General features: G+C 38.5%; 1 protein-coding gene across 1 annotated transcript in view; it reads right to left on the bottom strand.

Moving 5' to 3' along the window:
* Nucleotides 1-25,480, bottom strand: part of CDC20B (cell division cycle 20B) — a 57,151-nt gene that overhangs the window by 6,845 nt on the left and 24,826 nt on the right. The window contains exons 4-9 of the mRNA XM_004422812.3: nt 22,459-22,589; nt 18,868-18,961; nt 12,533-12,649; nt 6,949-7,145; nt 5,769-5,863; nt 3,525-3,750 (exon numbers count right to left, since the gene is read on the bottom strand). Coding sequence (XP_004422869.1) covers nt 3,525-3,750; nt 5,769-5,863; nt 6,949-7,145; nt 12,533-12,649; nt 18,868-18,961; nt 22,459-22,589 — 860 coding nt within the window. The remainder of the gene's footprint in view (nt 1-3,524; nt 3,751-5,768; nt 5,864-6,948; nt 7,146-12,532; nt 12,650-18,867; nt 18,962-22,458; nt 22,590-25,480) is intronic.

A 25,480-nucleotide genomic window follows, 5' to 3' on the forward strand; every position in this document is an offset into this window, starting at 1 on the left:
TAGTGGCTGCTGCAGTTTGCATTCCCACCAGCAGTGTCTGAGGATTCCCTTTTCTCCACATCCTCTCCAACACTTGTTATTTCTTGTCTTGTTAATTATTGCCATTCTGACAGGCATGAGGTGATATCTCATTATAGTTTTGATTTGCATTTCCTTAATAATTAGTGATGTGGAACATTTTTTCATGTGCCTGTTGGCCATCTGTGTATCTTCTTTGGAAAAATGTCTGTTCAGACCCTTTGTCCATTTTTTAATTGGGTTGTTTTGTTGTTATTGTTGAGTTGTATGAGTTCTTTACCTATTTTGGATATTAACCCTTTATAAGATATATGGTTTGCAAATATCTTCTGCCAATTGTTAGGTTGTTTTTTCATTTTGTTTGATGGTTTCCTTTGCTGTGTAGAAGATTTTTAGTTTGATGTAGTACCATTAGTTTATTTTTTCTTTTGTTTCCCTTGCCTGGTGAGACATGGTATTCAAAAAGATACTGCTAAGATCAATGTCAAAGAGTGTACTCCCTATGTTTTCTTCTAGAAGTTTTATGGTTTCAGGTCTTACATTCAAGTCTTTAGTCCATTTTGAGTTAATTTTTGTGTATGGTGTAAAACAATGATCTACTTTCATTCTTTTGCATGTGGCTGTCCAGTTTTCCCAACACCATTTATTGAAGAGACTTTCCTTTCTCCATTACGTGTTCTTGGGTTCCTTATTGAAAATTAGCTGTCCATAGAAATATGGGTTTATTTCTGGGCTCTTAATTCTATTCCATTGATCTGTGTGTCTGTTTTTGTGTCAGTACCATGCTGTTTTGATTACTATAGCTTTGTAGTACATTTTGAAATCATGCAATGTGATATCTCCAGCTTTGTTCTTTTTTCTCAGGATTGCTTTGGCTATTCAGGGTCTTTTGTTGTTCCACATAAATTTTAGGATTCTTTGTTCTATTTCCAAGAAAAATGTCATTGGGACTTTGATAGGGCTTTTTGTTGTTTTTTGTGTGTTTTGTTTTAATTGTGTGCTTTTGTAAAGAACACTGTAATAAATATATTCCGGCATATGTCTTTTGTTTCTGACAAGTTATTTTTTAGGTAAATTGCAAGCTTCAGAAGTGTTGACATAAATAGTTTTCCAAATAGTTGTAACTTTTTACAACACCAGCATCAAATGAGTACACTAATTTCATCCTAAGTTAAAGGTTACTTGGAGTTAAAAAGTAAATCTCCCATCCCACATGCCCTTCTAGAACTGTGTCCACTTCCTCCATCAATAGGTAGAATCTCATTCCCCTCCCTTTGAATCTGAGGAGCTTGTGACTCATTTGTAACCAATAGAAGGCAGCAAAAGTCACACTGCTTGACTTCTGAAATTAGGTAATAAAAGGTTATGCCACTTTCACCTTGCTTTCTGAAGCACTGGCCCTATTGCCCTGAACCACAAAGTTCAACAGTCTTAAGGCTGCCATGTTGTAAGGAAGCCCAAACTACCCAATGCGGAGAAGCTCTGAGACTACGTGAAGAGGGAAGGATGGCTGGCCAGCCAACAGCTGCTCCAGCCCCCAGCACTTCCAGTTTCAGTCACTGACTACAACCACATGAAAGACCCTGAGCCAGAACTGCTCAGACAAGCCCTTCCCAAAGTCTGACCCATGGAAACCATAAAAGGTAATAAAATGATTGTTGTTTTAAGCCACTAAGTTTTGGAGTAATTTGTCACATAGCAATAGATAATCAAAATAGATACCATGAGTGGAAACCTTAGACTATGAAATATGGTTATACTTCATACAAGAAAGACAATGAAGAACTCCAGTCAGCCAATCTACATTTAAAGTAAAGGCCTTGGCCTTATATTGTGAATAAATGCACAATTTAAAGTTTTCAGTCAAAATAAAATATTTACAATGTATATGCATGCTATCTTACAGTTACCTGCCTTAATTGCCCTTTTCAAATAACCATTCAGTTACATACCCCTGACTGGGCTGGATAAGAGGGCTATTCCAGTAAACACAAAATTTTGCACAGAATTTCAAGAGGCTCAGAAACTCCCCTGAGCCCATGGGCCCTGTTTTACCATATGATGAATATCAGTATTTTTTATATTTATTAGTAATCATTTTTTTAAATACCGTACTTCCAATTAGCTTTTACTGTAAACAAGTTGTTTTGACAAAACTGGAAGCTCCATCTTGAGAGGAATCACACAGATGTCAACGTCTGAAGTCCACTCCTGTTGGCCCAATTGGCTAGTCGGTGATGAGCGTGGAGAGACGTACACTAGCAACTGTTCTTGTGATTCCCCAGGGATTAGCTGCCACGAGGCTTGGCTTACTCAGATTTCCAGAATCTCTCTCTTAGCGCAATTCATTGTATTTCTGACAACAAGGCATCTAAGAGGGTAACGTGTTTTGCTTGGCTTGGTTTTTTCACCTGATGGTTTTTTGTTTTGCGTTATTTTGTTTTTGTATTTTGTTTGCAGACAGAACATTTTAAGTACATTTCCCCTAGATGTTTTTCAAGTCAATAATGGGAATTTGGACCTAAAATCATTCTCAATGTCCTATGGACATTAAAAACCACAAGCTAGAGCTGTTGGGCCCATACTATGCATAGCAGCAGGCACTATATATTCTACCCTCTATTAGGAAACTCTATGATAACTTTTAAGTTCTTATTCTAATAAATCTGCTTACAGTTAATAAAGTAGAACAATTTCTTTGCTTTATAAGTGATAAATATTCTGAGACTATGTTGAGGCCAAGACATACACCTATGACACCAAAGGAAGGAAAGTATGGATTTTTTTTACTAGAGATAAGAATTTAAAATACAGAGAAATAAGAAATTATCATGCAGAGTATGGTTGAGTATTGGTTTAACTCTACAGCACTCTGCCTCTTTCTTCCAGCAATGGGTCTCTTTTCTTGGCTGTGAGGTCATGACCCAGGCTTTGTCAGTCAGTGTGCCCATCTCTCCGTTTGCAATTACCAGTTGAGAGATGAGAATGTGACCAAAGCCAGACCAGAGTCCTGCCTGGGACTTTTCTACCAGAGTTATAAGGAATAGTGTTTTCTTATCAGCTCCCATCTGGGAGAATCTGAATCTGAAGGCACCAAGGCCATCTTGCCCACAAAATAGAGTCTGAATGAAGAATGAAACTAAATAGAGAGAAGCAGAGCCAAGAGCAAAAGAGACAGACTCTAATGACACTGTTTAAGGCCCTGGATCTAGCCAATATTTGAAACAGCTGTATGTACCCAGGACTCTTTACTTATATGAGAAAATATATTTACTTTTCTGCTTAAGCTCAAGCTTGACTTTGGTTTCAGTTACTTACAACCAAAAAAATCTGACATGCGGGGAGCATAAATAGGGCTGTCTTTCAAGAGAGTGATGGCAAAATCCAAAACAAATTCTGAGAGAAGAAAATCTCCAAGTATTGGCTTAATGTTTTGTTTTTTTGTGTGAAGGATACCCACTGATCTCAGAGTAAAGGGAAACCTAGAAAGCTGTTAGATTTCTTACCTTGACTGCTGTAGGTTGGGGTATGACTTTTAGTGGTTGACCCTGTGCACTCACACCTGAATCACGGGGCCATATGGTCAGCAGTCCGTCACTACAGCCACTGGAGAGCAGCCTGCCATCGAGCGACCACTTCAGAGCACACACGGCTTGCTTGTGGTGAAGTGTTCCAACATGATGCTGGGCTACCCGAACATCGTGATGATACACACGGCCCAGTCTCGACCCACTGCACAGAGGTGAAGGGGCAGGTTTACGACAGAAAACTTCAACCCTATTGCTATGTACACGCTTGAAAATGTGAAGGAAAGCATAGTTCAAACTACTGAAAGATCCCTTAGGACAGATTCAAAAGACAGTAGACATTCCTTGGGTTAATGAAGATGGACTATTCTGCGTGGGTGATTGATTTCACAAGTGAAATAGATTTGTCTGGAGAGTTTCAGATCTGGATATCGAGAAGATATCCTTTGATAGACATCTCTAATTGCTTTAATATAATGTAGGCAGCCATAGAAAAGATAAATTTAGAAGACTACCAGATTTTCTCGGGTAGTAGTTTATGTACTGGACCTAGGAAATATTATTTTTCTGGAATTCAGAATATTTCATATTATCTCAGTGAATGGTTTTAGTGTATATATATATTTATAGTAAAATTTTAGATATAGAAATTTATTATTTCCTTTTTCTATTGCTCTGTAGATCCACTATTAGTTTTGCTAACGCTACTAATATCTAAAAAGAGTATGAAGCTATCTGAACATCACAGCAAACCACAATACGATTCAGTTAGTGGATAATGTCTCTACTCACGCTCAGTGATTTGGATCCAAACAACGATAAAGATCTATCACTCTGTCAAAGATAATGAATTCTTTCTAGGCTAATTTAATTTTCTCCAAGGAGCAAGTAAATAACTGCCTATAATTATTTCTGAAATTTCTCCAAGTCCAGTGTCATATTTTTAAAAACTATTCAGGCACAACACTGAGTAGTATTCTGATGAACAATATGGTCTCTGCAGCCAGACCACCTGGGTTCAAAGCCTGACTCTTCCCTTATACTAATCATGTGACCTCAGGCTGTGTCTCAGGTTACTCATCAAAAGAGGGGGAGATAAGAAACCACTTTACAGTGTTATTGCAGGGATTAAAACAAGATTATGCACATAAAGAGTACAGTGCCATGCCTGGCACACAGTACTCCAAAAATGTTAGCTGTTATTATAAGAAAGGATCTGTTCATATTCTTCATGAATACCAAAACTGAACTGAAACAATGCAGACTGTAAAAGGAAGTTGAGTCTAGAATTGACCTGACTGCAACTACTTTTCAGGGTAAATATTTAGACCTTTATAGGTTGTTTTGCTTAAATGGTTCTAAGTTTGGCTTATAATCACAAAGTATTAAAATCTCAAATTTACATCTGAGCTACTTTAAAAAATCATAAAAGGCTTTGGAATTTATTTAATTTAAATCTACCTTAAGAAATACAGAACAAAAATGAATGACTATTATTAAAAGCAATATATATTTAGACCAATTATGTAGGATCATAGGGACTTAACTTTTCTTGTTAAAAAGAAGCAGTTAGGCTAAATGAGTAGTTCTCAAAAGTGATGAAGCATCAGCATCACTTGGGAAATTAGAAATGCAAATTATCAGTGCACCTTTAGACCTACTGAATCAGAATTTCCTGGGGTGAGGCCAGCAATTTGTGTCTTAGGGAGCCCTCCAGGTGATTCTGGTGCATGGTTAAGTTTGAGAACCACTGACCTGGTTAATCTATGAGGTTCCTTCCAGTTCTAACCTCTGTGGCTCTGTGAATTGGAAATGTGCCCCAGAAAGCTTAACATATTCCAAATTACTAATATTGATAGCAGTAAATGCTTAATTTCAACAAAACAGCCCTTTAGTAGGTATTACTTGGTACAGAGAAATTTTTGCTTAAATGAAGTTTTACATTTTATCTGAACAATTCAGTGAATCCTGAACCTCACATTCCAATATTAGCACACACTGTGGGCACATAGCCACCATGGTACGTGTGGCCACTGGACCGCTTACATCACCAGAAGATCTGAATGCCTGAAAGGGTAAGATCATAACTGATACTAACTAATGTCCTGGGTTTTTTTTTATTTTTGTTTTTGTTTTGGTTTTAAATATTATAGTTCTGTTCACTCAACCCTCATAATCCATTAGCGATACAAATATAACTGGTTCCAATAAAATGCTTCTTACCTGCTGAGGATACAGTGATTCCAGCTCAGAGCTCCAACTACTGACAAATGACCAAGCATATTTCTCAGCCGCTTTTTAGTTGCCACATCCAATAACTGAAAAAATGAACAGGGCTATGCAGCATTGACATTTTCACAGTCTACCCTCTTCTCAAAGGCCTGATAGCCAATTAATATTGATATAGCCAGTCCTTGTAGTGAGTGAAAGTTCAGCACCTTTAGCCCTAGTCAACAGTTCTCAATGCCATCTGCATATTAGGATCACCTAGAGAGGATGCCATGGATGCTAACAATCCTGATTTAATGGTGAGGGTAGAGCCTGGAGATATGGCATTTATTTTAAAGTTCTCCAGGTGAATTCAGTGGGCAGCTATAGGTTGAGAATCACTATCACACTTCTAGTTCCTTCTAAATTGTTGAAATTCCAAACCTGGAAATCCATCTACGGTTTTCCAACAACTAAAATTTGGGTGCCTGGACACTTTCTAGAGTCAGGAATTCCATTCACTGCTAACAGACTCCTTTCCTGCCAGCTATAAATGATATTCCAACCCATATGAGGAATGAGAACTTTGGTGTGAGAAGAAATCATGACATAACCTTCATAGTATCCAATATCATTGCAGAGATGAGAAAGCAGTGAGAGCTGTCCATGGCCCCCCAAAGTCATCAAACACATGAGCAATATTGTTTATGCTATTGCTAATAAACAATAATAATAAAAATGAGAATGAGAAATTAGACAGAGTGACAGAAACTTGCAAAATCCCCATTTTAGAGAGCCTATCAGAAAAAAATTTACTTATTTTAAGTAATTCTACTTCTGATCGTGGCTTGAGGTGAGAAAGGAGAACTAGAAGGTTGTCTTTTCTCCAAAGTCCTAAAACTGGAGATTCTACAATCCCAATTTTAGTTTGAGAGAAAAGACTAAAAAAAAAAAGGAAAGAAAGAAATGTGACAGAAAGAAAGATTGTGTGGAAAAACTAAGCAGAGTATCCCTAAATCTTCATTAAATGCCATTCAGAAAAGAACCAGAATGATATATCTTCTCACTCCCCATAGCTTTAAGTACACATCTAATATAGTTTCTTTCTCTTACATTAACCTGTTTTTAAAATTCAATTTTAGTTATCTAGCAATTATACAGAGCACATTATGAGAAAGAAAAAGCAGTCCAGTACTTGCACTTCTCCCTCGCTGGTGCCAACCGCCAGGCAGGTTCCCTCTTTAACCCAGGACACAGAAGATACATAGTTACAAGTGAGACTTAAGTCTATATGTTCAATCCCATTATGGTTTTCCCCATTCCAGACGTATACAGAAGATCCAAGGGCTATAGCAACAAGATTTTGAAAATTCCAGTCTAGGATATTCAGATCTATAAGAAAAGCATTTCAAATTAGGGTGATTATACAAACAAATAAAAATATTTTCAAATATTTATAGGGAGAAGAGAAAGATTAATACTTTTCCCATGGTCAGTTGGAAAACAGAATCATGAATCCATTAGAAGTTCAAAGATGAAAACTGGAAGAGAATCTTGTGTCAAGATTCACAGTCTAATAAGTGATAATGCTGACCATTTATGCTCAGATATACGTATTTAAAGGCATTGAGAAAACTTGGCAGTTTCACCTACCATGATTAATATACACAGATTCCATCTAACAGATCACTAAAAATTAAAAGCACATAATTCTTACATCTTATGAAGACATCCTTGGACATAGGATATCCTCATGAGAGATGTCACCATCATTTCTAAACAAAAATACCACCCAACCACAGTATATCTAGAAGAGGTGGTCACTGGCTTATTTATGATACCTAAAAGTTCTTAGCCATATTCTCTAGCTGACAGTATAAGAAATCTTTGACTGCTAAAAGAAACCATGTTTGTATGACCACATATTAAAATGTACCCTATCTTATTTCTTACAAGACAGAAACTCCTATCCTGATTGACACATATCAGTACGAAACTATGAAGCACACCGGTTCCACTACAGTGGTCTAAGAGCCCTACAACTCATCCCTCCCAGTGATGACAACTGTAAACTCTGAACAAAATATAAAAAACAAACCCCTGAGAACTTTGGAAAATAAGCAAAGCAGGTAAACTAAGTAAGGGAGTCAAAACCGGGAGAAGCAAGCTGCCCAGGGGAGAGTTTCCCACTTTTATTCTCACGTGGCTTTGCCCTGAGGGTGAGTCCTAGTCATGCAGTAGCATCAGCAGCTCAAACTCCGATAGAAAGCCCACCATTTTTCTGGTCAGAGGAACCAGGGAAAGGAGCCTAAGATGGCCAAAGTGTGAGGAGAAAGTTCTGGAGGGGGGAGAGCCATGGAAACGCATCCTTGTGAGTGTACGAACCCGCACACATCTCAGCCTAACCCCTAAATCATGTAAGTGCAAGGAAAACTCAAATCAGCTTAGCAAAGGCTTTGAGAACTGAACTGAGATTTGAAATATCCATACAAGCCTCAGCCTAGACTCCAATCCACATATATGAGGGATAGACCCAAACCAGCATAGTCAAGTCTTAAAAAACTGATCTGAGATTTGAAACACCACCCACAGAAGGCAAGACAAAACTTAAAGGGTGGGGCCGGCCCCGTGGCTTGGCGGTTAAGCGCGCGCGCTCCACTACTGGCAGCCAGGGTTTGCATCCTGGGCGCGCACGGACGCACCACTTCTCCGGCCATGCTGAGGCCGCGTCCCACATACAGCAACTAGAAGGATGTGCAGCTATGACATACAACCATCTACTGGGGCTTTGGGGGAACAAAAAGGAGGAGGATTGGCAATAGATGTTAGCTCAGAGCCAGTCTTCCTCAGCAAAAAGAGGAGGATTAGCACAGATGTTAGCTCAGGGCTGATCTTCCTCACACACACAAAAAAAAACTTAAAGGGTGAACTTAACTAAGACAAACGTATCAACATTGTTGGAAGTCCTAGCTACAGCAATCAGACACAAAAAAAAAAAAAAGAAAGAGAGAAAAGGCATCCAAATTGGAAAGGAAGAAGTAAAACTGTCACTATTTGCAGATGACATAATACTATATATAGAAAACCTTAAAGACTCTACCAAAAAACTATCAGAACTAATAAACAAATTCAGTAAATTTGCAGGATACAAAATAAATATACAGAAATCTGTTGCATTTCTATACACTAACAAAGAACTATCAGAAAGAAAAACTAAGAAAACAATCCCGTTTACAATCACATCAAAAAGAATACAATACCTAGGAATAAATTTAGCCAAGGAAGTGAGGACCTGTACACTGAAAACTATAAGACATTGGCAAAAGAAATTGAAGACAACACAAATGAAAGATATACTGTGCTCATGGACGGGAAGAATTAATATTGTTAAAATGTCCATACTATCCAAAGCAACCTACAGATTCAATGCATCTCTATTAACATGCCAATGGCATTTTTCACAGAAATAGAACAAATAATCCTAAAATGTGTATGGAACCACAAAAAACCCTGAATAGCAAAAGTAATTTTGAGAGAGGAACAAAGCTGGAGGTAACACACTCTCTGATTTCAAACTATACTACAAATCTACAGCAATCAAAACGGCATGGTACTGGCCCAAAAAAAACACACAGATCAATGGAATAGAATACAGATCCCTGAAATAAACCCATGCATATACAGTCAATTAATCTATGACAAAGGAGGCAGGAATATACAATGGGGAAAAGAAAGTCTCTTCAATAAATGGTGCTGGAAAAACTGGACAGATACATGCAAAAGAATGAAACTGGACCACTTTCTTACACCATATACAGAAACAAACTCAACATGGATTAAAGACTTAAATGTAAGAGCTGAATCCATAAAACTCCTAGAAGAAAACATAGGTAGTAAACTCTTTGACATCAGTTTTAGCAAAATTTTTTTGGATATGTCACCTCAGGCAAGGGCAACAAAAGCAAAAATAAACAAATGGGACTACATCAAACTAACAAGCTTTTGCACAGTGAAGGAAACCATCAACAAAACAGAAAGGCAACCTAAAAAAGAATATATTTGCAGATGATATCTGCAATAAGCGGTTAATATCCAAAACATATAAAGAACTCATACAACTCAATATCAAAAACACAAACAATTTGAGTAAAAATGGGCAGAGGACCTGAAGAGACATTTTTTTCCACAGAAGACATACATATAGCCAGCAGACACATGAAAATATTACTGATCATCAGGGAATGCAAATCAAAACCACAATGAGATACCACCTCACACCTGTCAGAATGGCTATTAACAAAAAGACAACAAATAAGTATTGGTGAGGATGTGGAGAAAAGGGAACCCTTGTGCACTGTTGATGGGCATGTAAATTGGTGCAACCACTATGGAAAACAGTATGGAGGTTTTTCAAAAAATTAAAAATAGAGCTACCATATGATCCAGCAATTCCACTTCTGGGTATTTATCTGAAGAAAACAAAAACACTAATTTGAAAAGATATATGCATCCCTGTGTTCATTGCAGCATTATTTATAATAGCCAAGACATGGAAGCAACCCAAGTGTCCATCAGTAGATGAATGGATAAAAAAGATGTGGTGTGTGTATATATATACACAATGGAATATTACTCAGCCATAAAAAAGAGTGAACTCTTGCCATTTGTGACAACATGGATGGATCTAGAGGGTATTATGCTAACTGAAATAAGTCAAGCAGAAAAAGAATACCATATAATTTCACTTAGATGTGGAATCTAAAAAAAACAAAACAAATAAATAAACAAAATGAAATAGGAACAGACACATAGATAGAGAGAATAAATTGGTGGTTGTCAGATTTGGGGGTAGCGGGGCAGAAGGGCAAAATAGGTGAAGGGGATTAAGAGGTACAAACTTCCAGTTATAAAATAAATAAGTCATGGGGACGTAATGTACAGCATAGAGAATATAGTCAACAATATGGAAATAACTTTGTATGATGACATGGTTACTAATCTTATCAGGGTGATCATTTTATGATGTACATAAATGTTGAATCACTATGTTGTACACCTGAAACTAATACAATGTTGTATATCAACTATACTTCATTAAAAAAAAATTTTTTTTAAAGACCTGACTACAGTGGATTCAAAGACAATGTGGGGAGAGAAATAGGAAATTGTGAATATAGACATCTTTTGACAAGTTTTGCTGTCAAAGGGAAGAGAGAAAAGGGGTTAATGGTTTGAAGAGGAAGTGGGAACAAAAGTGTTGTGTTTTTTTTAAATATGAGTGTTTTATTTTTTAAACATCTCTTGAAATGTATTGTCCAATTGTCATTGGTCATAACAATAAATTCTCTTAGAGAAGGAGCTGTAGGAGAAGGAAAGTACGAGAACTGTTCCCTTGAGTGATTTCGCTTCTTGCAGCTCATTGCTCTCTGTGAATGTTCACAGAACCCAGACCTCTTCCCTCTACTCTTTTCTCCCTCTCCAAGTGAGTTCACACTGGCTCTTGGCTTCAACCATAATTATCTGACCTACACACTAGTCTATCCTCTCCTTCAACTGCCAACCTCATTTCTAATCATCTGCCAGAATCTCTTCTATGTCTCTCTGTCTCCTCAAATGTAATATTGCAAGAACAATATTCTTTCCTAACCCACTTCCCCTGCTAACCTGTCTTCCCAGTCACACTACCTTTGTCCTGCTTCAAAAACTTGAAATAATCTTAAATTCATCCCTCTTCCCAGTTATTTTTCCTCATGGAGGGAAAATAGTCCCTTACCCTTTGGTAGCTCACTCCTACTAAATGCATTCTGCACACTCTGCCAGTTCTAGTCAACAACTCCCACAACAAATATAAAAATCTACACCTGGCTTTTGAAATTTCTCCATAATCTGCCTCCACCTATCTATTCACCAGTCCCCAATGTATCCTCTTCATTGCCATTAATTATCATTAATTACCAACAACCTGCCTTTGCTCATGCTATTAACATCACTGAAAATGCTCTATGTTCTCTCCTACAACCCCTCCAAATCCTACCCATCTTTCAAGACCCAGCTCAAGTCTGAATATCTCCACAAAGTCTACACAACTCCTAAGATCACTGAGCTCCTTATAGACCTTATAGCTCCTTATATCACAAAATGTATTACTTATATTCTACACTGGCATGTTGGTAGCAGTTCCATGTGGGTTAGTCTTGTCTTTCGAGCTATAGTACAAGCCAGGCATGTAAAAAGCAGACCCAATGTGGTTGTTTGACTGATTAGATTTACCCATGTTCAAAATATATGCATAAGAACAGTCCACCATTTGTACAGTTCATTCTTTTTTTTTTTAATTTATTTTTCCCCCAAAGCCCCAGTAGATAGTTGTATGTCATAGATGCACATCCTTCTAGTTGCTGTATGTGGGACGCGGCCTCAGCACGGCCGGAGAAGTGGTGCGTCGGTGCGCGCCCGGGATCCGATCCCGGGCCGCCAGCAGCGGAGCACGCGCACTTAACCACTAAGCCATGGGGCCGGCCCCTGTACAGTTCATTCTAATACAGTAAAACAAAATGTATATTCTCATGCCCCACCAACTCTAACAATATCCATTCCTGAACATAAAAATTGCACAGGGAAAAACCAACTATATTAACCATATTTGGATGGTACACCATTTGGACACGAAGTACAAGGCCCATCCGGTTCTTCTAGAAGCAAATTTCAAGTTTATGGCAGAGCACTGGATGCATTTTGTCATTTCAACTTTTCAATTCATGATCTAAACCATAACTTACAGTAGTCATTTCGAAGACCAGTAAGATGAATCTTCACCTCTGGTTGGAGTATGGAATAGTTTACATCACCGAACCTTTTAAGATGGAAGGATTCATCTCCGACTCCATCTTTGCAGCCTACAAGAAACAAACAGTTCTATACATTTCTATGATCCTGAAAACATAATATTTATCCTTGCAGGTATTAAAAGATAACAAAGTGAAAAAGAAAGTGGTATCATAATAAAACTGAATTACAAGTTGGAGGAGCAGGAAAGGGAAAAAAGACGACTTTGGTATTAACTTAAACAAATACATTTTTAAAATGTTCAGTGGCATTTTCTAATAAAAATCACATGAGTGCCAGACCTAAATGCAATGACAGATCTTGTGGGGAGCACACAGAGATACTATATCATGCTTTGAATATTTATTCAAAGGTTTCAAAATAAAAGTAATTTTTGCATATCCATATATCTAACACATCAACAATTACCTGGCAGCCCTAAACCCCACTCTGAGTCTCCATCAATAAATACTTGTTGATTCACTGATCTTGGCCCTCTCTCTCACTGTTTCTATATGAGAGCACACAAAATTACCTTTGGATTGTTTTACCCATGACTATCTGAGGTCATGGTTATATCTTATGCTCAATTTTAATTCTCATCAAAAGACCCCACTAAGTCTAAACCACAGACCACAGTCTTTTCATCTCTCCAAACACTTGGCTTGTGACCAAACTGAAAATGACATGATCAACAGGAACTGAGCCCACCTAGGTGACTTGTGGTCTCTATGATCAGATGACTTCTGATAAAAGCATGATAGCTTCACAATGCTATACCAAGAAGCCAGAGTGTTACTCATAGCCTCAGTGTCAGCTTTGAAAATGTGCACTGTGGAAAAAACTGCAAGTTTACTAAAAATACTCAAGCACTACCAAAAAAGAAATATTAAATATTTTTTAAAAAATTAATACCCAAAGAATCAACAAAAAACTCCTGGAACTAATGAGTGAATATAGCAAGGTTGCAGGATACAAGGTTAATATACAAAGGTCAATTGCTTTCTTATAATTCAGCAATGAACAATTGGAATTTAACATTAAATGCACAATGCCACTTACATTGGTACCCAAAAAAATGAGATACTTAGGTATAAATCTAACAAAATACATACAAGAGCTATATGAGGAAAACTACAAAATTTTAATCAAAGAAATCAAAGAAAATCTAAATAAATGGAGAGATATTCCATGTACATGAATAAGAAGACTCAATATTATTAAGATGTCCCATCTTCCCAACTTGATTTAGAGATTCAGTGTAATCCCAGTTAAAATCCCAGCAAGTTACTTTGTGGATATTGACAAACTGATTCTAAAATTTATATGGAGAGGAAAAGTCCCAGAACAGTCAACACAACATTGAAAGGAAGAACCAAGGTGAAAGAGCAGCACTATCTGACTTTAAGACTTACTAAAAAGCTACCGTACAAAACGGGGCCAGCCTGGTGGCATAGCGGTTAAGTTCTTGTGTTCTGCTTTGGCGGCCCGGTCAGGCCATGCTGTGGCAGCACCCCATATAAAGTAGAGGAAGATGGGCAGGGATGTTAGCCCACGGCCACTCTTCCTCAGCAAAAAGAGGAGGATTGGCAACGGATATTAGCTCAGGGCTAATCTTCCTTACAAAAAAAAAAAAAGCTACAGTACAAAACAGTGTAGTGTTGGTGAAAGAACAGACAAATAGATCAATGGATCTATGGAGAGCCCAGAAATAGACCCATACAAATATAGTCAACTGATCTTTGACAAAGAAGCAAGGCAATACAATGGGGAAAAGTTAGTCTTTTCAAGAAATGGTGCTGGAACAACTGGACAGCCACATGCAAAAAAAAAAAAAAGAATCTAGACACAGACCTTACACTCTTCTCAAAAATTAACTCAAAATGGATCACGGACCTAAAAGTAAAACACAAAACTATAAAGATCCTAGAAAATAACATAGGAGAAAATCTAGATGACCTTAGATTTGGCAATGACTTTTTAGTACAACACTAAAGGCAAGATCCATGAAAGAAATCATTGCTAAGCTGAATTTCAGTAAAATTAGAAACCACTGCTCTGTGAAAGTCAATGTCAGGAGAATGAGAAGATAAGCCACAGACTGGGAGAAAATATTTGCAAAAAATATATGTGATAAAGGAGTAGTATCCAAAATATACAAAGAAACTCTTAAAATTGAACAATAAGAAAACAAACAATCTGATTAAAAAATAGACAACAGATCTGGGCACCTCACCAAAGAACATATACAGATGGCAAATAAGCATAGAAAAGATGCTCAGCATCACATGTCATTAGAGAATTGCAAGTTAAAACAATGAGACACCACTACATACCTATTAGAATGGCCAAAACCCAAAACACTGACAACAACAAATGCTGACAAGGATGTGGAACAAGAATTCTCATTCATTGCTGGTAGAAGTGCAAAATGGTATAGCCACTTTGGAAGACAGTTTGGTAGTTTCATACAAAACTAAACATGCTCTCATATGATCCAGCAATCACACTCCTTGGTATTTACTCAAATGAACTGAAAACTTATGTCCACGCAAAAACCTGCACACAGATGTTTATAGTAGTTTTATTCATAATTGCCAAAAGTTGGAAGCAAATGATGTCCTTTAATAGGTGAATGGATAAATAAACTGTGGTACATTCAGACAATGGAATATTATTCAGTGCTAAAAAGAAGTAACTATCAAGCCATGAAAAAACATGGAGGAAACTTAAATGCATATTACTAAGTGAAAGAAGCCAATCTCAAAAGACTATATGCTGTATGATTCCAACTATATGACATTCTGGAAAAGGCAAAACTTTGGAGACAGTGAAAAGTTTGCCAGGGGTTAGAGGAGGAGGGAGGGATAAATAGAGGGAACACGAAGGATTTTTAGAGCAGTGAAACTACTCTGCATGATGTTATAATGCTGGATACATGTCATTATACACTTGTCAAAATCCATAGAATATACAACACCAAGAGCTAGCCCTAATATAAACTATGGACTTTGGCTGATAATGATGTATCAATGAAGGTTCATTGACTATCACAAATGTACTACTCTAGTGTGAGATGTTGATAGTGCAGGAGGCTGTGCTGGGGGCAGGGGATATGTGGACCCCTTTCTGTAATTTCTGCTTAATTTTTCTGCGAACCCAAAATTTCTGTAAAAAATTATATACAGTCATGCATCACTTAACAATGAGGATATGCTCTGAGAAATGCATCCTTAGACAATTTCGTCATTGTGCAAACATCATAGAGTGTACTTACACAAACCTAGATGGTATAGCCTACTACACACCTAGGCTATGGTACTAATCTTACGTAACCATCAACATATACGTGGTCTGTCGTTGACCGAAATGTCATTATGTGGCACATGTATATATATACATATATATATATTCTAAGATATCAGAATAATATAAACATATGTTCTCTCTGCCTTGATAGAACATATAATTTTTGTTCTACATGAAATAGTTAGTGTCTTACAAAAACACAAAGTTATTGCTGGTCAGAGCAAAAGAAGATGAGAGAGCTAAAGGAAGATATGTCCCCAAATATTTTATTTTGCTTTTAAAAAAATATCATTCTAAGGAAAAGAATAGGGAAGAAAAGGATAAGTTTCACTCATTCATCCCAACTGTACATTCCCAAACCTCCAAAAGAATATTCAGAAGGCCTGAAATTTTTTGTGCCCTTTTTAATGCATCTAACTCTCTTTTTGTCCCCTTCATACATCTGGGAAACAGAGGCATGAGGAGTAAATGTGCACAAAATTCTAGACAGAAAAAGTGTGTATCTATGTATTATCTATGCAACTTTTTAAAAGAAAATTTCCAAAAACATTTTTAAATGAAAAATTAGAATAGAATATAAAAACAGAGGTATACTTTAGCATTGAGGATTTCTCTTTCTTGTTCACATTTATATTTGAGACCCTCCCAAAGCACCCAATGGATTACTCACCAGAACTTATCACAGAGGGAAATGTAACAGGCAAGTTTCCTTGACATTAATGAAATGAACCACTAGCTCTCTCAACAAGCTTCTCTCATAAAACTTAGGTTCCTAATCAATTACTTTCCAACCATGATAACAATTTCATAAAAAACACAAAGACTTCCAAGATGGAAAGAGAAAGTAGGGAGGAGAATACGTGGGGCTCAAGGTAAAATTGACTTTGGGAGTACTAAATGCAGCACAGAAGGAGGATCTTCTGGAAATTGCCACGGTAACAATTATCTCCCCAACTGCATGGCTGCAGAGCTGCCCTGATACACTCCTGACATCACCATCCAAAGATCCCTACCAGCTTTAGGCCTAATAGGTACACTTACAGGTCACAGGAGGTGCTTACTCTGAGGTTTCAGAGTCTTAATCAGATATGGATAAGGCATGAAGAAATATTTTATATACATAGCACCTGGATAAAATTTGTACCAGTGATCTACTTGCCTAAGATCAGTTACTTGGCTTATGTGGGATCCATTTCATACTTTAAATCCCCTTAAAGGAACTAAGAGCCCTACATAGAATATTCCAAGGACCTCTCAATTAGTCTCTGCCTCCGACATCCTCCCCTTCAAATCTTTCCTTAATGCTGCCACCAAAACACACACACACGTGCACATGCCAGAAGAAACCAGATGTTTATTCTCTGGACAAATAAAAAATGACAATCTCTTAACTCAAGAGCACCAGGCACCATGGAGATATATGGTGCCTGTAAAAACAGAGATTGAGTAAAAATCTTGATACTGAATTTAGTAGCCCACGGCTCTTTATCCTAGTACTATTTCCAGAACACCACACATTTCAGAAAGTTGTATGTTGAAAAAGAGAAACCTAAACAAATGGGGGTGGGGGGAAACCAAAGAAAAGAAAGACAATTCATAGAGAACAGGAATACTTCCAAAAATCTATCAAATAATACTGTCAGAGAAATAAGAGAAGATAGTATATCCATGAAGCATGAAGAGGATGCTGTTAGAAAAAACAAAAAACAAACAATTTGAAAATTAAAACTAGGATAGCCAAAATAAAACATTTAATAGCAAGGCTGGTGGACAGAGTTGAGGTAACCACCTAGAAGGTAGGGGAAAAAAAACAAGATTAAAAATAGAATAGAAAAAATTTAAAAATTAGAGAATCAATCCAGAAGAACCAACATAATCATTTCAGAAAGAAAGAAAAAAGAAACAAAGGTAAAGAAATTACTAAAGAATAATTCAAGAAACTTTCCAAGAACTAAATAGGTCTCTAAGATTGAAAACATCCACCAATGGTCTTTTCATTTACAATGAGTTTTAAAAAAAAAAAAAGGCACACCAAGCTTATCATCATGAAATTTTAGAACACTGATGATAAGAGATTTTTCTAAGAGCTTCCAGAGAGAAAAAGCAGGTGGTATACATAGCATAGGAAGTCACTATAACAGAGGACTTCTCAATAGTAATAGTGGGTGTGAGAAAATGATAAAGCAATACTTTCAAAATTATGAGTGAAACTAGAATTTACAGCCAGCCAAACTATGAATCAAGTGTAAGAGTAGAAGAAGGACATTTCAGACCAGCAAACCCAGAAAGAGCACAACACAGCTGCTAGGAAATAGTGGATCTAACGTGGCAGAAGAGAAGTTCCAGAATTACAACTGTGTAACTACCAAGGGAGCAGCCTGTTTAGCAGGCTCAGCCGGAGGTCACCATGGAAAACAGGAATTGATGTGGCTGGGTGCGTGGAAAAGGTCACTGATACCTGCGGAACAAAAGATGGGAGCACTTAGGGGAAACAGTCTTGGCTTCGTAAGTACTAAGAAAAGAAGCCTACTTATAGAACACCACTTGCTCGCCAGTGAATAACAGTTGTATAGCAATGTGATATAAACATTGACTACTAATTTTGCTTCTTAAAAGTGTGATCTAAGTAGACTGAAGGAAGTGAATGAGGCAGGAGGAGAACTAAGTTCTTTCCTACTATGCTAGAAAGTCATGATAAAGTCTAAAATTGCAAGAAATAGCAGTTTACAAATATTATTTAGAAAATAGGTGTAAATACCAGGGGGACTAGCTGGAACAGCTAAGAGTTGTTGCCTCTAGGAAATGGGACTTGCGGGTGGGGATGGGTAAAGCAGAAGATTATGAGAATTATCTAAATTTTACGATTATATTGATTTAGTCTAATAAATATAAAAATAGTATATTTTAAGATAAGTAAGAAATGATGGAGGCAGGGAGAGAGGAGGATAGGAAAAAAAAACAGAAAATCTTTGGCCCATACATTTCCAAGCACATTGGGATCGCTCACAGAGCTGCATTTTCCCATTAACCTGGTGAGCCACCTTCTGGGTCGAAAATAGCTGATTTAGGCATTTCTGAAAACAAACACATAAGAAGAACACTTGTTTAGAAACATATATGTATTTCTCAGATGTGATGCATGATACAGAGCTAAAATTGATAATTCACTAGGCAGTTCAAAGATTCCACATTATCAAAACCAACACCACAATAATTGTTATTATTTATTAACTAACCACCACGTAATAAACACAGTGCTGAGTATTTTACATATATTATTTCTAATCTTTCCAACAACTCAACAGGGCAGGTATCACTCAGCTAGAATAAATCCTCTTTTATTCTTCTAGCCTAAAAATCCTTTTAGCCCACAAACCAACCATAGACCAGTGATATCATCAAAGTCTGCAAGAACTGAAATGTCATGATATTTCCAGTACTTTCTGAAATTAAAAGACTTCCCCAAAATAATAAAGTTGATCGTTAGTAAGGCTACTCTTCCCAAGAAAGATTTCTTTCAAGGGGTGCCTCTCAGCACTCAACTCACAGATGTTCTCTCAGTCTGTTAGCGAGATTTTCTCTGGGCCTCGATTTTCCTCATCTGTAACGTGTTGGGATTGAACTAAACCATCTTAAAGGTTTTAGTCCATTAAAACTGTTAAAAATGGGTACATCAAGTCACAGAGATCTTAAGTAACTTGCCTAAATTTCCATGAGCAAAAATATCTGATTGCTATCTCTGAGCCAGTATATAAAGAGCACTTCTGACATTCTTTCATCCAACTTCAATCAAAAACAGATAGGAAAATTAGCAATAGGGTAAAGAAAAGTACTTATTGGGGTTTTCTAAAAACGTAATAGTGAATAGTTAAAGAAGAGAAGATTCTTTTTTCTCCTTCACAATAATAGATTTAATCTTAAATGTATAACAATCACTGGATCACCATAATTCAGACAGAAGTCTCTCTGACAGGCATCATTTCGATATTTTGGTATACTTCACAGATATTATGTCACATAAGCATTGCCAGTCAAATGAATCATGGATTTTTAGGTATTCAAAGTAGAACAATTAAGTATAAAGCAGAGTTTCCCAATCTCAGCACTATTGGCACTTGGCGGCAGATAATTCGTTATTGTGGGGGCTGTCCTGTGCATTACAGGGTGTTTTGAAGCATCCCCAGCCTTTATCTACTAGATGCCCTCCTCTTGGGTTGTGATAATCAAAAATGTCTTCAGATCCTGTCAAATGTCCCCTGGGGAGCAAAATTACCCCCAGTTGAGAATCACCGGTATAAAATAACATTCCTAAAACGGACTGCTGGCCAGTAGCTCAATGTAACTCTTCACAGATTCACTTCCTCAGAACCCCATAGTTACCACAAAGCTCACCAAGGCATCGCCCAGTACAATGTGCTTCTACTCGATGTACCCAGGGGTGCTCTTCCCTAGGTGAGATCTACTATTACTCAAATGAGCAACTTGGCATGGAGCTGACCGCATATGAGAATTCTGAATGTCTCCACAGCTATGTAGGCTCTCATTGTGGAAAACATCCTCCAGATGATCTCTGAGGACCACGTGAAAACACACATTTACTGCCAAGGTGAAAGTCCTCGCTTTGTTTCTTCACCATTCTTTTTTTTTGAGGAAGATCAGCCCTGAGCTAACATCCATGCTAATCCTCCTCTTTTTGCTGAGGAAGACCGGCCCTGAGCTAACATCTATTGCCAATCCTCCTCCTTATTTTTTTTTTCCCCAAAGCCCCAGTAAATAGTTGTACGTCATAGTTGCACATCCTTCTAGTTGCTGTATGTCGGATGTGGCCTCAGCATGGCCGGAGAAGCGGTGCGTCAGTGGGCGCCCGGGATGCGAACCCAGGCCGCCAGTAGCGGAGCGTGCGCACTTAACCGCTAAGCCACAGGGCCGGCCCTCTTCACCATTCTTGATCTTGTTTGACTTCTAACTAGTCATGACAACAAATGCTCTAGATAAAGTACGGTCATGCATCTCTTAACAGTGGGGATACGTTCTGAGAAATGCATTGTTAGGTGATTTCGTCGTTGTGTGAACATCATAGAGTGCACTTACACAAACCTAGATGGTATAGCCTACTACACACCTAGGCTGTATGGTACTAATCTTATGGGACCACCGTCATATATGCAGTCCATCATTGACCAGAACGTCATTATGCAGCACATGACTGTAGTAAAACAGTTTCCGTGATCCCTTACCCTGGTTCTTCAGTGATGCTGGGACGATGTTCTGTCTGGATAACAATTGCTGTAACATGGCAACTTGTCAACACCATTGTGACCTCAAAGACAGAGCCACCAACTTTGCTGCCACCAGTCACCAAACAGTATAAGGGGAAGGAAAATGGAAGTCCTGAAGAGCAGGGCAGTAAAAACCCCAGGAGAGTGGAAAGGACAATGGCGCTAATAACCTTGCCTGGGCATGAGGTCAACAGTGCCCCTAATTACCTCAGTCGAATTCCCTGGCCATCCCCATCCCCAAACCCTTGCCCAACAATAAATCACCCAGCAAAAGACCTGCTTTAATACATCTGTTTCCAATTGCATATGAGTTTAAATAATTAAAACTTTACATTCACAATATTTTATTGTTCTTCTAGCAAGATGTACGTGCCAGATACAGGAGGCACACACTAAATGAGTAATTTTGCCTAAATTGAGAAATTACCACTTTCCTAGTTCAAAGCTTTCTAAATGAAACATTGATTTCTTCAGAGGCTCTTCACTGGACTTGATAAACCTGAAAACATGCTACTGATATTTAATACGCCCAAAGGATTTAGGGTAAACTCCTCAGATCTTAAAACCATAATAAATAAGAGATATCTAAAAGAACCAAGTGAACTTAGTCAAGAAACAAACGGGCCAGCCTGGTCGCAAGTGGTTAAGTTCGAGCACTCCACTGCGGCGGCCCGGGTTCACAGCACTGCTTGTCAAGCCATGCTGTGGCGGCGTCCCACATAAAGTAGAGGAAGATGGGCAGAGATGTTAGCCCAGGGCCAATCTTTCTCAGCAAAAAGAGGAGGATTAGCAACAGATGTTAGCTCAGGACTAATCTTCCTCACCAAAAAAACAAAAAGAAAAGAAACAAACAACAACAAAGGCTTATGGGAAATATTTAAAAGACCATGTTATAGAGGAAGAATTGAACTTATCCTGAGAGACTCCAAAAAGCAGACCAAGACACCAAATGATTAGAAATGATTGCCCAAGAGATCTTTTGGCTGAGAAGAAGCATACCACAGTAGGTATAATTTTATTGTATTTTCAATCTTTGTCTTTTTGATGGTTATTCTCATTTTCACTTTTTTAATTGATACTAACTAAACACCTCCTTGTATATTTATTACATATTCTATTTCCTTTATGAGCTGCCTCTATTCAAGTCCTTCACTCACTCCTTTTTTCTCTCAGAATTCATCATTTTCTTATTGATTTGTAAGAGCAACTAAGCCAGCTTTTACCTCACACTTGGGACTCAGTTGTCTGAGCTTCTCAAGACAAGAGATCTTTGATTTTCTCTCCTTACCTACCTGGCCTTTCAAGGCAATGTTTTCCTTCCAGCCTCTGTCCAGTGCATGAGATGCCTTGCAAAAAAGGAGAGTAGAGTTACTTGTTTCAAAACTTCCTTTGATGGGGGCCTTCAGCGGTTCTTTGTAGGATCCTGCCAGAAAAACATTTGGCTTTGAATTTGGTTTTTAAAACAAGATAATAACTTTGATTGGAGGTCAGCCCATGGCATCTTTCACAGTAGAACAGAATGTAGGACACAGGCCCTCCTCTCTCCAAAATCCTGGGGCTGGGGGCAGGAGTGGGGGCGCAGGGCCTTACCCAGAGTACTGGGTTCATGCATGAACATTGGATGAAAAACTACATCAATGGCATCCAGAGCGAAATCAAATGGAAATGCCAAAATTAAAGGCCTGACCCCAACTGCAGTATCAGCAGCAGAAATGCTTTATCTCTGCATAGAAAGAACATATTGCACATTTGAAGAATAGATACAAACAGTTCAATAGTTTAAAATGACAGCGCCAAGAGTGTCTGGTTTGCCCAGGCTATGATCCTCCTGCCAGGACATCACTATGGGATGCTTGGTTTGCTAATCATTGACGTTAACTACATGATCATGAGCAAATCTCTTTGCCTCTCCGGCTTCCTATTGCAGAAAGCTGTTGTAAGGCTAGTTTGAGATGACATCAGTGAAATACTTTCCAAGTAATAGAAAAGTCAATGTTGTTTGCATCATTATTATTCATATCTAGTCTCTTCTCAAGATTGAGAAAGCCCTTTACCACACTTTTAACTGCACTGCAAATCTTGTCGAGTCCTCCTCTAAAACTAAATATTTGCCATATCACTTACTTTCTCATCACAGGGCCCAGGGACCATTGGAAAATCTTGGCCTTTTGCCATGTGGCAATCCCTTCTTCACTTGGACAAACATGGGCTTGATGAACTGTCACTAATGTTCCTAGAGCCCAGCACCTCAAGTCTTGGGCTATCCAAAATCTAAGAGGGCCAGCCAGTGGCACAGTGGTTAAGTGTGCGCGCTCCACTTTGGCGGCCCAGGGTTCGCCGGTTCAGATCCCGGCGCCCACTGACGCACCACTTGGCGAGCCATGCTGTGGTGGCGTCCCGTATAAAGTAGAGGAAGATGGGCACAGATGTTAGCCCAGGGCCAGTCTTCCTCAGCAAAAAGAGGAGGATTGGCAGACGTTAGCACGGGGCTGATCTTCCTCACAAAAAAAAAAAAAATCTAAGAAATACGAGATTACATCAAAGGGGAAGGGAGGATGAAAACATGAAACGTTGTGCAAAGTTTTAGAACTTGCTCTTGTCCTGAGAAATTACGCAAGCTTGTTTTGTTGTGCTATTTGTAGATTACTATGGAGGAGAAGAAGCCAGCTCTCAGAACCTCAAATGAGAAAGAAAAAGTTGCGACTGGATGCTAGCACTGACAATCATCCCAGTTATCAACAAAGAGGTCAGGTCCACCAGCCTAAGGAAGCAGGGACCTCTCGGGTTTTGTCCACAGAGCATGTCTGCAAACAAACCTCTCTGCATACATCCTCTTTAGGATGGGAGGATCGTCAGTGTTCACTCTTCTGAAACGAAAAAGAAAGAAACCCTAGGGGCCAGCCCTGTGGCTTAGCGGTTTAGTGCGCACGCTCCGCTACTGGTGGCCTGGGTTCGGATCCCGGGCGCGCACTGACGCACCGCTGCTCCGGCCGTGCTGAGGCCGAGTCCCACATACAGCAACTAGAAGGATGTGCAGCTATGACATACAACTATCTGCTGGGGCTTTGGGGAAAAAAAGGAGGAGGATTGGCAATAGATGTTAGCTCAGAGCCGGTCTTCCTTGCAAAAAGAGGAGGATTGGCATGGATGTTAGCTCAGGGCTGATCTTCCTCAAAGAAAAAAAAAAGACAGAAAGAAACCCTACAGCAAAGCACTGAGAAACCAATGTATCTGATTAATACATTATTAGCTTAAGTACAAAATAGACTTTCTTGTAAAACCTTTTTGACTCATAATCTAGCTCCTAGAATTCTGAATTTCTCGTGCAATGCCATATTAAACAAATAAATGAAGCTTTAAAAAGGAGAAGAGAGCCCCTAATTTTAGCCAGAAATTGCTTTAAAATAATCAGTATAAAAGCCACCCCTCAATTGTAATGGGATACAAAAGATTTCTTTCAGAAGACGGCCATAACCATGATCTTTCTTACAACTGTATTCAGCTACTGCTTCAACCAGCTACTTTCAGGATTGGTACTCACCGTTACATGGGACGTTCATTGGTTTAAAAATGATTTGGGCTCCTTTCATTTCAGTCCTCTAGTCTGCAGGACTGCAATGCCTCACTGTGTCTAATGTCATTGAGAAAAGAGTTGGCACTGCTGTTAACATTTGTCTTAAATATGCTGATAAGATAATGATTTATGTTGCCTAGGACTTCTAAAGGAGATAGAAATTAAATCACTAGATGATAGGTGGTGAGTTTTGCTTCTGAAGGATGGGAATAGAAAAGGCTGTGCCCAAATGAGAGGCACATATTTCAGAAAGAGAGCTTGTGTTTCAGGGCCCTGACAGCTTGATCCTGGATCCCCGCCCACCACATCAAGGCTTTGGTGCCCACTCACCACCCCTGCCCCAGAGCAGGCATCAGACTGTCTCTCACTCTCATCTCTCCTTCCCTTTTCTTTTCCTCCCTCTCCCCTCTCCTCTTGTTTGTCCTCTCTCTCTCTCTCCTCCACTCTCCTTTTCCTTCCTTTTACTTTCTCTTCCTCTCATCCTCTCCCACTTTCATCTTTTTCTTCTCCTATTTCATATCTGATTATTTCATTACTAATACATCTTCTTCCTGACTGCAGCAGACCAGGAATCTTACCAGAGATATTAAAACTCTGCACAAGACTATATAGACATATATAGAGACATATTCATACATACGTACAATCTTTCCAAAAGTAGTCATTTGCCAATGCAAATCTCAGAAATATATTTAAAATACAACATTCTTTTGTTTGTGTTTCATTCCCCGCCCCGACCT

This window comes from Ceratotherium simum, chromosome 18 (assembly GCF_057802395.1).
Source record: "Ceratotherium simum simum isolate JZ-2026a chromosome 18, ASM5780239v1, whole genome shotgun sequence".
Lineage (NCBI taxonomy): Eukaryota > Metazoa > Chordata > Mammalia > Perissodactyla > Rhinocerotidae > Ceratotherium > Ceratotherium simum.